A 15496-nucleotide genomic window follows, 5' to 3' on the forward strand; every position below is an offset into this window, starting at 1 on the left:
CCTGGCCAAACCGGCAGTAGGTGAGACTTTGTGGGTATATTTATCTGCCACCGAGGGAGCTATGAGTTCGGTCTTGTCAAGCTAGAGGGATAAACTCAACGGCCAGTCTACTATGTTTCACATGCACTCAAAGGGGTAGAGATAAGATACTCAGGGTTGGAAATATTGGTTTTGGCTTTAGTGATGACGGCGAGATGCTTGGACCCTACTTCCTATCTCATCCAATTGCGGTGCTCACCAACAGTACATTGGGTAGGATCTTAACTCATTCAAATATGTCTGGTTATTTGGTTAAGTGGACTACTGAGCTGAGAGAGTATGACATCCAGTATGAGCCAAGAACAGCTATCAAAGCGCAAGCCTTAGCTGATTTTCTGGCTGAGACTGTGCGTCAGGAGAATGAGGACCCTTGGAAGGTGTATGTGGATGGTTCCTCATCGAAGGATGGAAGTGGGGTGGGGGTAGTATTGATTTCGCCAGCTGGAGTGGAGGTGAAGTTAGCCGTAAGTTTGGACTTTCGACCATCCAACAATGAGGCAGAGTACGAGGCTATGCTGGCAGGGCTTCGAGCAACTAGAAACGTGAGTTAACCGAGTTCTTATTTTTCCAGACTCACAGCTGGTAGCGCAGCAGATGAATGGGGTATATGATGTGAAAGATGAAAAACTTATCGAGTACGCCCAAGAGGTGGACAAGATTAGAGAGAAGTTCACAGAGGTTACGTTCGAGCATATCCCTAGGAAAGAGAATGAAAAGGTGGACACTCTAGCCAAAATCACTGGAACAATGGGGAGTTGGAAGACAAGATATGTGGTATTTCAAATTGAACTCACCCCTCACACAAGTTTGCCTGCAGTCGAACAGGAAGAAAAGGATTGGAGGATTGTGATAATTAGTTATTTGATGGAGGGAAAGCTTTCTAACGACCCTAGGGAAGCTCGTAAGTTGAAGATAAGGTGTTCACGTTATGTGATAGTGGCAGAAGTGTTATATCGAAGATCCTTCACAGGCCCGCTCTGAGTTATAAAGAAGATGATTATGTGCTCCGAGAAGTTCACGAGGGATGTTGTGGAAATGATTTGGGGGATTATGCATTGGCAAGAAAGATGTTGCTCGCCGGTTATTGTTGGCCCTTCGTGCCGCATGATGCCCAAGAATTAGTGATGTCCTATGATAGTTGTCAACGTAATGCCCGGTTGCATCACCGGTCGGCCATGCTGATGAAGACCATCACGGCTGCATGTCCTTTTGACCACTGGGGAATTGATATTGTGGGTCCTTTCCCTATAGCTCCTGCTCAGAAGAAGTTTCTATTGGTAGCAGTTGCCTATTTTTCGAAATGTGTGGAAGCAGAGCCTTTGGCTAGGATCACTGAGAGTGACGTCCTGAAGTTATTGTGGAAGAATATAGTGTGCAAATACACGGTGCCTAGGAGACTGATATCCGATAATAGAAGATAGTTCCAAGGAGCTAAGATCCAAGCTTGGTGTAAAGATATGAAGAACCAACAAGTCTTTACCTCTGTAGCTTACCCCCAGAGTAATGGGCAGGTGGAGGTGACTAATCGGACGCTGGTGCACGGTCTAAAGGTACGACTTGGCAATACTAAGGACAATTGGGTGGATGAACTACCAAGTGTATTATGGGCTTACTAAAAAACTCTGAGAGAAGAAACCAAAGAAACTCCTTTCAGTTTAGTCTATGGTAATGAGACGGTGCTCCTGGTTGAGATTGGATTGGAATCAGTGAGGGAGATGTTTTATGATGAAGATAACAATATGAGACGAGCCACTGACTTTGATCTGTTGGAAGAGAACAGAGAGGCCACGAGTATTCGCTTGGAAGCTTATAAGAATCGCATTGCACAGTCTTATAATCGGAAGGTCATTCAGAGAAACTTTCAGGTAGGAGACTTGGTAATGAGGAAGGTTGAGGAAGAGCGGATAGGAAAGTTAGACCTAAAGTGGGAGGGTCCCTTCAAAGTGATCGAAAAGCTTAATTCTGGAGCCTACTACTTGGAGAATGCGCAAGGCAGGGCTTTGAAAAGGCCCTGGAATGCTTACCACCTTAGGAAATATCATTCTTGATTTTATCGTTGATGTATTTAATCTTGAATTTTCTCATGTAATCAGTTGAAATTCAATAAATTCAAGTTCTTCTTTTCAGTTCATGAATGTTGTTGTATTATGAAAGTGAGAAAAATTAAATTTTCCTGCTAAGGCATCGGATAGCAGAGGAGCAGAGTTCGAGAGGAGAAAAATTAAACTTTCCTGCTAAAGCATCGCCTAGCGAAGGAGCAGAGTTGGGGAGGAGAGAGAAGTTCTGAGTGCTCAAATCGACGTTCGTATATGAAAGAATTTAAACGTTGCTTCAGTATCGGTAACCTATAAACGTCGTTGATCTTGTGTATTTATAGAAGTTTTGAATTCAACGTCTATAAACAAAATGGCTTCTTTAACTTCTGATAAAATCAGCTTTATTACCTAAAAAGGTTCCTGCAAAAAGTTTCAGAACAATCAGTCTTGTTTCATACCACATTTGGTAAAACGTATTAAATGACTTTGTTCAGCATTGATGATGCATTTAATACTTTGTACTTGGTAAAGTAACGATAACATTTAATATAAGATCATTAGGTTCTGATTCAGTAGAAGTCAAGTTCTGCTTCTGTTTTTCTAAACTGATAAGTACTCGAAGAGTACTGCTTTGTTAAGGCGATACGAAAACTTCTGCTTTTATATTATCTTCTGGTTTTACTAACGCGATCTACTGGTTTTGACTATCATCACCACAATTAAATTAAGTCTATCATTATGTTTTAAAATAAATCATGTATGAATTGTATCAGTTTTCTAAGTTTCGTTGAACATGAGATATTCATTTTGTGTTATGTTGAAAGTATTCTATATTTTGAGCACTATTAGGATTCAACTGGATATATGAAGTATTTCCGAACTATGATATGAAATGAGTTCTTATACGGTGGGATTATAACCGTTGTTATGATCTCGTCCTATTAGAGGATTAAAAATTAGATACTGATATCAGTAAACCATGGAAATTATATATATTAATTTTAGTTCTTACTATGATTTATGTCATGACTCTTATAAGTTTATGAAGTACGATGGTGCTTTCGCATTATGAGATATTTTGTCAATATTCCAAATATATATTGTTATGTCTTGAAAGGTACATGCTTCTCTCTTACCAAATAAGAACGAGGAACAATTAGACGATGAAGAGCAAACGATGATTTTGGGGTTGGTGAAGCAGATGTTAAATTCTAGAACTTATTTTAGTTACGCCTATTTTCATTTTATTTAAGTTGCAAAACACTTCCACAATTTTATTTCGTTTTCGGAGTTTTTGTTGTAAAGAAGATATTATTTTGAGTAAAATATGAAATATGATGGTTCTGGTTTATAATAAACTACGATTCTTGTTGTTTGATGATTATGTGATTGTTGAACAACGTCGATATCGACGCTCTTAGGTCACGAGGCATGACAATTCATATAGAAGAAAAAAAGATTTCTTATTTTTACATTGTACACTTTAGCAAATTTTCCAATGTATATGAAAAAATTACTACTAAGTATATTAAATAAAATTTACTTATGAAATATAATATTGGCATAAATTAATAATTTTGGTTTCCCATTTTATGCCAAAATAAGTTACTCTTGTAGGCTCAACCTAAAACTAGTGAATTTTCCGCACTTTGCATGCTTAAACAGTTGAAATAATTATCTTAACGTTATTTTTTATTTTCTAATGGATAGTTTAATTTTTCCATACCTTTTTATTAGGAGTGATTTAGTAATCTATAAATCCAAAATATAAATAAATATATGTATGAATTTTAAAATATATAAAGATAGACTTGAAAGATTTAGAAAGAAAGACTATTTAGAAAAACTATTCTAATAAAATTGACCGAGAAAGTTATTTAATGGGAGTATGACTCTCAATTTCAATAAAACTTCACCCAAATTAATAATTAGAAGTTAATATAAGGATCTAAACTTTAATTATATATAAAAATTTATTATAGAAATTAGGTTACGATGTGTTTTATTTTGTCGATGGGCAAATATGATGAGTGTATGTTACACCGAAAATTCTACTCTATATGTTTGAACAAAATGATGGATTAATCATCTCATTATATAGAACAAAAATCGAGAGTAAACCTTCCCACCTACCATAAATTCACTAAATCTAATATTTAACACATTCTGCTGCAGCAAAAGATTGCATTCAAAAGATTCGCAATACAGTTCCAATCATTACACATTTACTCGCCATCTAATACGGTGGATTCGATCTCGAATAGTTCCCAAAATGGTGAAAAAGTTGGGCAACATGCTACCATCTGTTTCCTTCAAATAGCTGAAATATCAGAAACTGGAAGGCCTTTTTGAATATATTAGAAAATTATAGGTATTGATCTCCATGCGAAGCCTTGGCAAATCAGCAGTCCTCGCTAATTATACCTTACGTTCGTTATCATTTCGACCTAAACAAGGTTTAATCAATTTTGCCAATACACACAGTCTGTTTGGATCGATGGATTTCATCGACATTAATTTTATTTAATTATGATACTAATGTCAATTTCTTTTACAAAATTAATTCGCACAAAATATAAAGAGTTTGTCTCTTGTGAGACAGTCTCACGAATCTTTATATGTGAAACGGGTCAACCCTATCGATATTCACAATAAAAGATAATATTTTTAGCATAAAAAGAAATATTTTTTCATGGATTGCTCAAATAATAAATATGTCTCACAAAATACGACCTAGGGACGTTTCACGTAAATTTTTGCCAAATGTAAATTATGGAAACAGATTGTTTTTTATTTCCTTGTAAATTAGTTTTACTATTATTTTCTCGAGAGAAAAAAAACTGTAGATATCATGTTAAAAAGACAAACTCTCTCTCATATTTGTTTTTTTTTCTCTCAAATGCTTTTTTTACTATTATTGTTGGTTTTCATGAGACCGAAAAGAGGGCCCCCACTGTTTAATTGTTTGAACTGTGCCGCGGCATGTGTCTCAGTTTAAAATCATTTGGTACGATATATAAAACTTAATTTTTTTAAAAAAAATGTTACAAACGAAATTTGCTTTTTGAATTTAAAAAATTAAGTTGAAGTAAAAATAAAATTTAACGAAATAGGAAAAAAAATTCTCAATAAATGCATTCATTTGGAAAAAAAAATGGCTTGATTTTTTAATTTATTGGAAATAAATTAACAATTTCTAAAAAAAATAGTTTTTCAATGAGTTGATCAATATGGGTTTATGATTGGCACAAATGACAAACAAAACTACATACAAGTCAAAGCAAAACCATAAAAATGGCCAAATTACGATTTCAGTTCATTATCTTAAAGTAAAATTTTACAATTTTCATATACATTTTAAGTATATTTATAATTATGGTGCATGTTTTCTAAGAATAAATTCGAAATTGTTTCAAGTAGAATGGAAAATCAATCTTATAAAAAAATAACGACACATAAAGGTAAACCTGGTTACGTAGGCTATTTTCACTAGTTTAGGTCGAACAGACAACGAATCAAAGGTAAATTCGAGCAAGACTGCTAACTGGACAAGCATAGCATGGATATCACTCACCCGTTTCGCATTCGAAACTCGTTCTCTCCCGTAAATCGCTTATTTGATCATCCCTAACAGGATTCATGCACGTATCAGAAGTTATATATGATTTGTGGTTTTTGCATCATTGTGATTTAGGAATTTAATGGAGAATTTGACACAATGGGAAAGAAAGATGTCTTTGAATAAATAGGAGGTGAAACAAATTTCTTGAAGGCCACTGTGTTGATTTGTTTGGAAGAGTTCATGTTATTTATAGACAAACTAAGAAAAAATAAAATACATATTATCAAGAAACGGCTCGTGTGAACTAGTTTAGAATCGAATATTATTTTAATTGGGCTCGCACGTGAGAAGGGATTTGACTGATAGGTGAGGAGTAGCTAGTGTTTACTTTGTTGTGCATTGCCTCACGTTCAACAACCAATCCTAAGTTAAGCACATGGCTCCGACTTGAATTTGTTTACTGTTAGGGTCACTGAATTTTGAATGAAATCAAACTTCCTTTCTACATGCAAATATCAAGTAGTTCGATTTGGCTCGTTTCGAAATTTGGTAAAGTTGCAGTACTAGTAAAACTTGTCTTTATTAAAAAAAAAGCGCCAAAAGAAAAGAAAGATGAGCCTGAAGACAGTGGCGGAGTCAGGAATATGACTCTACTCGTACTAGAATTTTAAACTCTATAATTTTTTAATATTTTAAATTGATCTATCTGGGCTCATATCAAATAATACAAATTGTACATATAATTTTTTTTTAAAAAAAATGGATCATCCAGGCTAAAACCTGAGCGTCATATAATGTGGCTCCGCTACTGCCGGAAGAAAAGGCGAATGAGGTTTTATATTTCTGTTGTTCGTCAAGCGTTCGAGTCACAAACTCTGTTGTCGTCTGAACTCCGATAATGATTTTTATAAATTTCAATTTTAACTTAATTTCACGAATAAATAAATATTGGTAAAAAAAAATGTAGATTAAAAACCAAAAAAGTCAAATAGGGCCAAGAATATATTTTTTTGAGAAAGGTTAAATATTCAAGTATTTAACTAACCTGTAGTGATGTGTTTTACTTGATTATTGAAACGTGCATAATACTTAGAAGCGTGAATCTTGTGTTTAGAATTTTTGGGATGTAACCTGAAGGATAGTTAAACAAGCAACTTTATTTTAATTTTTTTTAAAATATTTGATCACCTCAAACAAATTAGAAATATATATACACAAATATATATATTATAAAAAATATTCAAAATATGTATAAAAAGCCATATTTGATATATCCAAATGATTTTAAAGACATGGTTTTTTTTTCCTTCAAAATTTCTCCTCAAGGGTGTTCATAAATTGAGAGGTATATTGTATTGCTCATTTTTGGAGGATTTGCTCATTTCTGGAGGATTAAAATGCAATATTCTCCAATATACAATGACCTATATATATATATATATATATGTGTGTGTGTATGTGATTTGTTGCAAACTAATCTTGTAGACTTATGTGAGTACAGATGAAGTGACATTCATTTATTGGATGTACTATTTTTTTATGTTTCATCACATACAATAAATTAATGTCATGTCGTCACTGCTACGGTTGAGGTATATTATATCAAAATTGTGTCTTTATTTATTTATTTATTTATATATATATATATATATATAATGGTATATATATATATATATATAATGGTTAGGAGAATCAAATTAATTACCTCTTTCTTTGAAAGGAGACCCTACCAACTAACTAAAGCAAAGGCTGTGGTAGAGAGAGAGAGAGAGATTGGTTATGATGTCGATAATGGAAACGGGGTTTACGTATATATATAAAAAACAGTTACCTATATTGGAGATACAATTAGTGGTAAAATTGGGGATCCAAACTGTGTATGTAATTAAAATATAGGAACGTCCTGCCTCCTTTTCGAGTGATACATATCTCAATAATCAAATGTTGGGATTATATAGCTCGAAAGACAATATTTTATAATTTTTTATAAAACCAGAAACTTTTAATCATATGATTAATTTTCACATATATACCAACCAGTTATCTAAATTTATTTAATATTAATCTAACAGTGTCATGGGGCATCTAATATATATTTAGTTAGAATATTTAGAAAATAAAGAGTAAATATGGTGAGATACATGTATAATCAATATAAGTGTGTACATATGAGATGACACTAACCTATTAGATGTGATGAAACATAAAAAAAAATTGTACATGTAGTAGATAAATGTCAACTAATCAGTGCTCACATAAGTGTGGACGGTGATTGTACAACATATCAAAACTATACTTATATATATTCTATTAAACAAGATGTTGTGAACTACTTGATACTCAAAATATATAGTGCCGAAAATAATTTTGAATGAGAATTAACAAACAGACTTGTGAGTCATAACTTTTTTCTAAATTAGAACATGCACCAAAGTCACTTATACAAAAATAATATTTTTTAATATATAATTTCTTGACCTTATCATTAATTTTTTTTTTAATTATAAAGTGTTTTGGTCACTTACTAGTGAGTCTTTCACTAGTGTGTGGAGATTTTGCACCTACAACTACCACAAGACCTCACCAAACCACCAATATTTATTGTGAAATGTGTCCAACTTCACCAACCCACACAGTAGGCCATAATTCATGAGATTTTATTTCCACCATCTAAATGCCCACTTTTTTTCTCTTAAAAATTTAAGTGGTATTTCATTGATAATACTTTTTAAAAAAAATAAAAAAAAAGTCGAATCTTCTAATTATATTAAAACAACTATAGTTTGCATAATGTATTGGTAAAACATCACATATATGTTCCATGCCTTGAGACAAAACCTTGTGTAAGATTGTCTCATGGGTCGTATTTTGTGAGACATATCTCTTATTTGGGTTATCCATGAAAAATTATTACTTTTTATGCTAAGAGTATTAATTTTTATTGTAAATATCGACATGGTTGACCCGTCTCACAGATAAAGATTCGTGAGATTGTCTCACAAGAAACCTACTCTATGCTTAAATGACCGTGAATATATATGATAGTGTGTATTATTTTGGGTCGACCGAGATATATATCGCGAAAAGTAAGGATGAAACTCAAATATAATCATATACACATTTTGGTTCACCTCAAGGACCATCGAGTTTTCATTATTTATATTTCAATAAAAGAAAAAAACTAAAAAAAAATATGATAAAACAATAAAATCACAATAGAAACTCTAAACCAATTCATTAAAATTTATTTTCGTCTCCATGTCATATTTGAATTAATTTCTCCCAGTTTCGATAATTTGTCGAGACTCTTATACTTATTTCCTTTTAATATCATATATCACCTATGATTGAGATATAATTTATAAATATTTTTGCTAATGATTATTGAATAAACTATTCTAATTTTTTTAACTATCATTTGTACTTCTAATTTTTTTATATTACAAACTGAATTAAAATTATTAAATATTTTTTTATAAATTTGATTTCTATGAAACATGTTATTAGTGGACATTGAAAAACTTCACCATTTTACTTTGTTGCTTTTCTTATATAATTTATTTTAAAATCATAAATTTTTAATATTTTATTTTCTACTGTATCGAATTAAGTTTATTTTTTTATAATCATCACAGCTTGTTCTTTGATGTCAATCGCTATGTTATATTTTTAGACTGTTTTAATTTTTGTAACTATCATTTGCACTTTTAATTTTTATATTACGAATTGAATTAAAATGATTACATTTTTATATATATATATATATAAATTTGATTGCTATGAAACATGTTATGAGTGGACATTGAAAAATTCTGAGTTTTAATTTTTTTGCTTTTTTCATAAAATTTATTTAAAATCATAAATTTCAATATTTTATTTTCTACTGTATCGAACCGTTTTGGTTGGAACAGATTTATTAATTCTCTGATTAAGTTTATTTTTATAATCACCTCATAATTATAATCTACAATATGGAATTTTCCACAATTTTGGTATTAAGAAACATGATCGAGCTGTTTCAGGATCTGTTATTAATTTTATGTATTTACGAGTTTCCAGCTAGATGCCCTGTACTCAAGTGGGCTGCTTATCGTTCAATAATTTAGCTGGACTGCATCTTCTTCCGAAAAGTTATTCTTAAATCAAACTTGATTATCTACTTTATCTCAAGCTACTTAAAAATTATGTTGGAACATTTCATGTTCGCAATCTTGATTTTGATATTAAACAAACTTGTTTTTTAGTTTCTAACGAGTTTACCTAAGTGTGAGAAAGCTGAAACTGATCAGGCTTTGAACTGGTCGGTTTACGAGCCAAAACTGAAGCTATCGAGACGAAAAATGAAAGTGGCAACTGATTGCCCAAAGTGAACCAGTCCAACTGATGTATAAAAGACCAGTTCCGCTGATTGTCTAGCTTATAAATGGTTCACCAGAAGACCTTCAGAAGCCCGGCCAGCTGGTGAAGAGTTCAACTAATGAAGATCTCAGCTGAATAGTTCAACTGAATCGGTAAAATCAGTTCAACTGACGAGTCAGTTGATTTCAGTAGACTTGTTTGAAGAACCAACCAATTGTCCAGCTCAAAGCAATAGTTTGGAGCGGAACAGTTCGCAGATCGTAGCAAGCCTTTCAAAAGGATATTCTTACGTACTTGAGAATAACTAAGAAATTTTTCATATTCTATGTGGGTGGAAAAATAAAAATTGGAAATCTATATTGATTCTAGCTTCACATCATATGTGGATTATAAGAACTAATCTTTGGATTTGTATTCAAGCACAATGGTGGTGTTGTCTCTTGTACAATTTTCAAGAAAGACATCACAACGGATTCAATCATTGAGGCTGAATACATAGATGTATCAGGTGCAACGAATTATGCTTTTTGGATGAAGAATTTTGTCCAAAATTATGGCTTCATTCCTAACGTGGTTGATCAAGTCCCGGTGCAATGCAACAACACTGGCATCGTTGCGCGAGAAAAGAATCCAAGGTTGAATCAATGATACAAACATATATTGAGGAAGTTACACATTATCCGGGAGAATATGGAAGATGAGACATATCGGTGGAGAGAGTCACTTCATTAGACAACGTTGTTGATACACTTACGAAGCCCCATCTAGGACCATTGTCTCAGAATTTGCATGAAGCAATGTGTTTTAAAATTTTTGTTTAATGTGGTGTAATTTAGGTGGAATTCCAACTAGGGTGATTTCAATAAATCTTCAAATTTTTTGATGTCATCTGATTTACAACTTAGCAGTTTTCTAGCTTTAATTAGACACTTTGATAAAAATCAGTTCAAATATCTAAAAATTAAAAGTTAGCGGACAAATACACAAATTTGACTAATTAATTATAAGACTAAAAGAGAAAACAAGTAAAGATAATGACGAAAATGGCTTTATTCCCCTAGTAACGTGGTGAACGAGTAATGATGTTAATAAAAAAAAAAATTATTTGGACTAGAATTATATTTGTTTTTTTGGAAATTATTGATGCTAAATCCCTATGAGTTCTAATTATACTTTTAATTTTTGATAATTTCACTTTTTCTTGATATGTTTCAAAATGGGAAAAAAAATCTAACAATTCGTCAAATTGACGCTATGCATACGTTCCAATACATCGAAATAAATGTGAAATAAGATGGTTTGAATTTTTTTTATATGTATGAATGAACAATGTGTTGAAAAATAATATTTAAAATGTGTGTATTGAATATTTGAATGTTGAAAATAAGAGTTGTAAATATTGAAAATTAGTGTGTGATGATGTAGGTAATGATGTATTTTATTTTTGGATTATTTGTAAAGAAATTCTATAAATAGCCTCACCATTTGTGAATAAATTTACATTTGAGTTGAGAGAGAAAAATATTATAAAGTGTGCAGTTTGATAAATTTTGAGAGTTTGAGATTTTACTTTTTACCGTAAATTTTTACTTTTTCACAACACGTTATCAGCACGAAGCTCTAAAGGTCCTCCATATTTTTTCAAGCTCCAAAACAGAAGAAAAATGTAACAAAATTAATAATATTTATTTTACTGTTTATTTATTTATTGTGTATCTATTTAATAAATAATATAATGTTATTCATAAATAGTAAAAATAAAATTTTCAAAAACTTGTTATAAATCCTGGGAGGATGTTACGACGACATCCCACACTCCCGGTAAGGGATACGACAAGTATAAAAGCCTATAAGGTTTTTAAACAAAATAACTTGTGACATCGCATTATAATAATGTGATATGATATACATAATTATTTAAACGTGACTAATATTATATACATCATATTATTACCATAAAATTATACAAACGCATATATTTATTTTTTGTACACCAACGGTCATAAACGGTAACAAAACGGCTAGTTTTTGCCATATAAATATGATATCACAAACACATTCAATCACTCCAACTTTCACTTCTTCTCTAAAAATTATTCTTCATCAAATTTTCGAAGAAAAAAGAAGATGGCTTTCTCAAAGATATTTTTAATTATTTTGGTTATCATACTCACGAGTCTTGTATTTATTGGAGAATATCCTCCTCGTGTGTTTTCTTTATTTTTACGAATGCTTGTACTTGTTGTTTATCCATTACTTTGTATTGCAATAATCATTAACTAATAAAATGCATCTTAATTTTTTTAGTACCACCATGTCAAACTTGACAAAACTCGAATTCATTGCTCTTGATATTACGGGGAAAAATTATATGCCATGGACTCTCGATGTAGAAATGCATCTTGAGTCATTGGGTCTAAGTGAGACCATAAAAGAAAATGGCATATCGACATCACAAGAAAAGGCAAAAGCCATGATATTTTTGCGTCGACATCTCGACGATGGATTGAAATGTGAATATCTAATTGAAAAAGATCTCATGGCTTTGTGGAAGGGATTAAAAGAAAGATTCGAACATATAAGGGAAGTTATACTTCCAACTGCCCGAGATGAATGGAATACGTTGAGATTCCAAGATTTTAAAAAAGTCAATGATTACAACTCGGCGATGTATAGAATAATCTCGCAATTGAAATTATATGGGTACGAGATTACTGAATTGGAAATGCATGAAAAAAACATTTTCCACTTTCACGCATCGAATATAACTCTACAACAACAATATAGAGTGCATTGATTTTTGAGATATTCTGAACTTATCGCCTGTCTCTTGGTGGCGGAAAAGAATAATGAGCTGTTAATGAGAAATCATCAGGCACGACCCACTGGTTCAACCGCATTTCCTGAAGTAAATGTCGTAAGCAAAAATGAATTTAAATTTGAAAACCAAAATCAAAGTTATAGACAAGATTTTGGTCGAGGACGAAATCGAGGTCGTGGTCGTGGACGTGGAAGTGGTCGTGGTCGTGGACGCGGCCGTGGTTTTGAAAATAATCGAGATACTTATTTCTTTAACTCATCTCAAAAGAGCGTCCCAAACCATCCACAGAAAAGGCATCATGAGAATATGAGTGTTAATGAGAATCACTCAAAAAGATTTGAAAGTTCTTGTTTCAGATGTGGTACTCCAGGACATTGGCCCCGTATTTGTCGAGCCCCTGAGCACCTTTGTAAACTTTATAAAGAATCAATGAAGGGGAAAGATAAGGAGACCAACTTCACTGAACAGAGTGAACCTTTGAGTGATTCAACTCATTTTGATGCTGGAGATTTTCTGATTAATTTCTCAGACAATGATCAATTTGCTGGTGGAAAAATATGTAAAATATTTTATTTTTCCATGAACTTGTATGATAATGTTTTATCATGTGCTATATTTGTTTTACATATGTATTGTATTGTATTTTATTTTTATAAATGTATTGTAAGTAATTTTATTTCATTGCATATTTTTTTTTGAAGTTCAAATATGGAAAATGCTATGAGCAAAGCTGAAGTTTGCATACCCGATAGTGGTATAACGCACACTATCCTCCGAGATAAAAGATATTTCTTGGAACTAAAACCAACAAAAACAACGGTGAATACAATATCAGGTCATGTAGACTTGATTAAAGAATGTGGTAAAGCACAATTTTTGTTACCTAATGGTACAAAATTTTTGATCAATGATGCTTTATATTCACCACAATCGAAAAGAAATTTGTTGAGTTTTAATGATATATATTCCCATGGGTATGACACTCAAACAATGAATGAAGGGAATGAGAAATATATGTGTCTTACCACATATAAATCAGGAAAGAAATATGTGATTGAAAAACTACCAATGCTCCCTACTGGATTGCATTATACACATATAAGTCTCATTGAATCAAACATGGTAGTTGATAATTCTTCAATATTAACCAATTGGCATGATCGATTAGGACATCCTGGTTCAACAATGATGCGAAGAATTTTAGAAAATACACATGGTCATCCGTTGAAAGACCAGAAGATATTTCAAAATAATAAGTTTCAATGTAAAGCATGTTCTCTTGGAAAACTTATTATAAGACCATCACCAGTCAAAATCAAACTGAATCACCAATGTTTCTTGAACGTATTCAGGGTGATATTTGTGGACCAATTCATCCACCAAGTTGACCATTCAGATACTTTATGGTATTGATTGATGCCTCCAGCAGATGGTCACATGTATGTTTATTGTCAACTCAAAATGTTGCATTTGCAAGATTACTTGCTCAAATAATAAAACTGAAGAATCAATTTCCCGATTATACAATCAAGAAAATTAAACTTGATAATGCTGGTGAATTTACTTCCCAGACTTTCAATGATTATTGTATGTCTATGGGAATAATTGTTGAGCATCCTGTTGCTTATGTACATACACAGAATGGATTGCCTGAATCGTTGATTAAACATCTGCAAATGATTGCTAGACCAATGATTATGAAAACAAAGCTCCCTATTTCTATATGGGGACATGCAATTTTACATGCTGCTTAATTAATTCGCATCAGACAAAGTGCATATCATAAATACTCCCCATTGCAGCTTGCATTTGGTAAAGAACCAGACATTTCTCATCTGAGAATTTTTGGATGTATGGTGTATGTGTCTATTGCACCACCGCAACGAAAAAAATGGGACCTCAAAGAAATATTGGAATTTATATCGGTTATGATAGTCCATCAATCATTCGATATCTTGAATCTCAGACAGGGGACATGTTCACAGCACGTTTTGCTGATTGTCATTTTAATGAGGAAATTTTCCCAATGTTAGGGGGAGATAAAAAACATACCGAAAAGGAAATTACATGGTATGTATCATCATTGTTACATCTGGATCCAAGAACAAAACAATGTGAAAAAGATGTACAGCAAATTGTGCACTTGCAAAGAATAGCAAATCAAATACCAGATGCATTTGCAGACACAAAAGAGGTAACTAAATCATATATACATGCTGCAAATGCCCTGCTCGAATTGAAATTCCGAAGAAACAAATTGAAGATACTCATGATGTCATTAAACGCCTGAAGCGTGGAAGGCCAGTCGGTTCCAAGGATAAAAATTCTCGAAAAAGAAAATTCATAAAGAAACACGATGATCACAAAATAAAGAATGATGTTCCTGAAGAAACACATGATGATCACAAAATAGAGAATGATGTTCCTGAAGAAACACATGATGATGAAAATGTTCCGTCAGAACCACAAACTGACGAGAATCGTGAAATCTCTATCAATTATATTAATACTGGAAAAATATGGAACCGAAAAGATATAGAAGAAATTGATGATATATTTTCTTATAATGTGACAATCGACATCATAAATGATAATGAAGATCATAAACCAAAATCTTTTGGTGAATGTAAAAATCGGCAGGATTGGGTAAAATGGAAAGATGTCATCCAGGTTGAATTA

The 15496-nt window shown here is 32.2% G+C and overlaps 1 protein-coding gene and 1 long non-coding RNA gene across 2 annotated transcripts; one reads left to right on the top strand and one right to left on the bottom strand.

Moving 5' to 3' along the window:
• The first annotated feature begins 633 nt into the window (after positions 1 to 633).
• Positions 634 to 1460, top strand: LOC142521940 (uncharacterized). Its single transcript, XM_075625112.1, has 2 exons — positions 634 to 956; positions 1010 to 1460. The coding sequence occupies exons 1-2, from the start codon at positions 634 to 636 to the stop codon at positions 1458 to 1460; spliced, it is 774 nt and encodes a 257-aa protein (XP_075481227.1).
• Positions 1461 to 4245: 2785 nt separating this feature from the next.
• Positions 4246 to 5861, bottom strand: LOC142522821 (uncharacterized). The gene is made up of 2 exons (XR_012814529.1): positions 5650 to 5861; positions 4246 to 4522 (listed from the first exon to the last, which is right to left on the bottom strand). It is a non-coding gene; the product is annotated as an uncharacterized LOC142522821 (long non-coding RNA).
• Between the last annotated feature and the right edge of the window lie 9635 nt (positions 5862 to 15496).

Source organism: Primulina tabacum, chromosome 13 (assembly GCF_025594145.1).
Source record: "Primulina tabacum isolate GXHZ01 chromosome 13, ASM2559414v2, whole genome shotgun sequence".
NCBI classification, from domain to species: Eukaryota; Viridiplantae; Streptophyta; class Magnoliopsida; order Lamiales; family Gesneriaceae; genus Primulina; species Primulina tabacum.

What these genes read in the sequence shown, in the direction of transcription:
- LOC142521940 (XM_075625112.1), top strand. Translation starts at nt 634, where the DNA reads ATGAATGGGGTATATGATGTGAAAGATGAAAAACTTATCGAGTACGCC. An exon ending in GCTCGTAAGTTGAAGATAAG is followed by an intron (nt 957 to 1,009) that starts GTGTTCACGTTA and finishes GATCCTTCACAG; the next exon opens with GCCCGCTCTGAGTTATAAAG.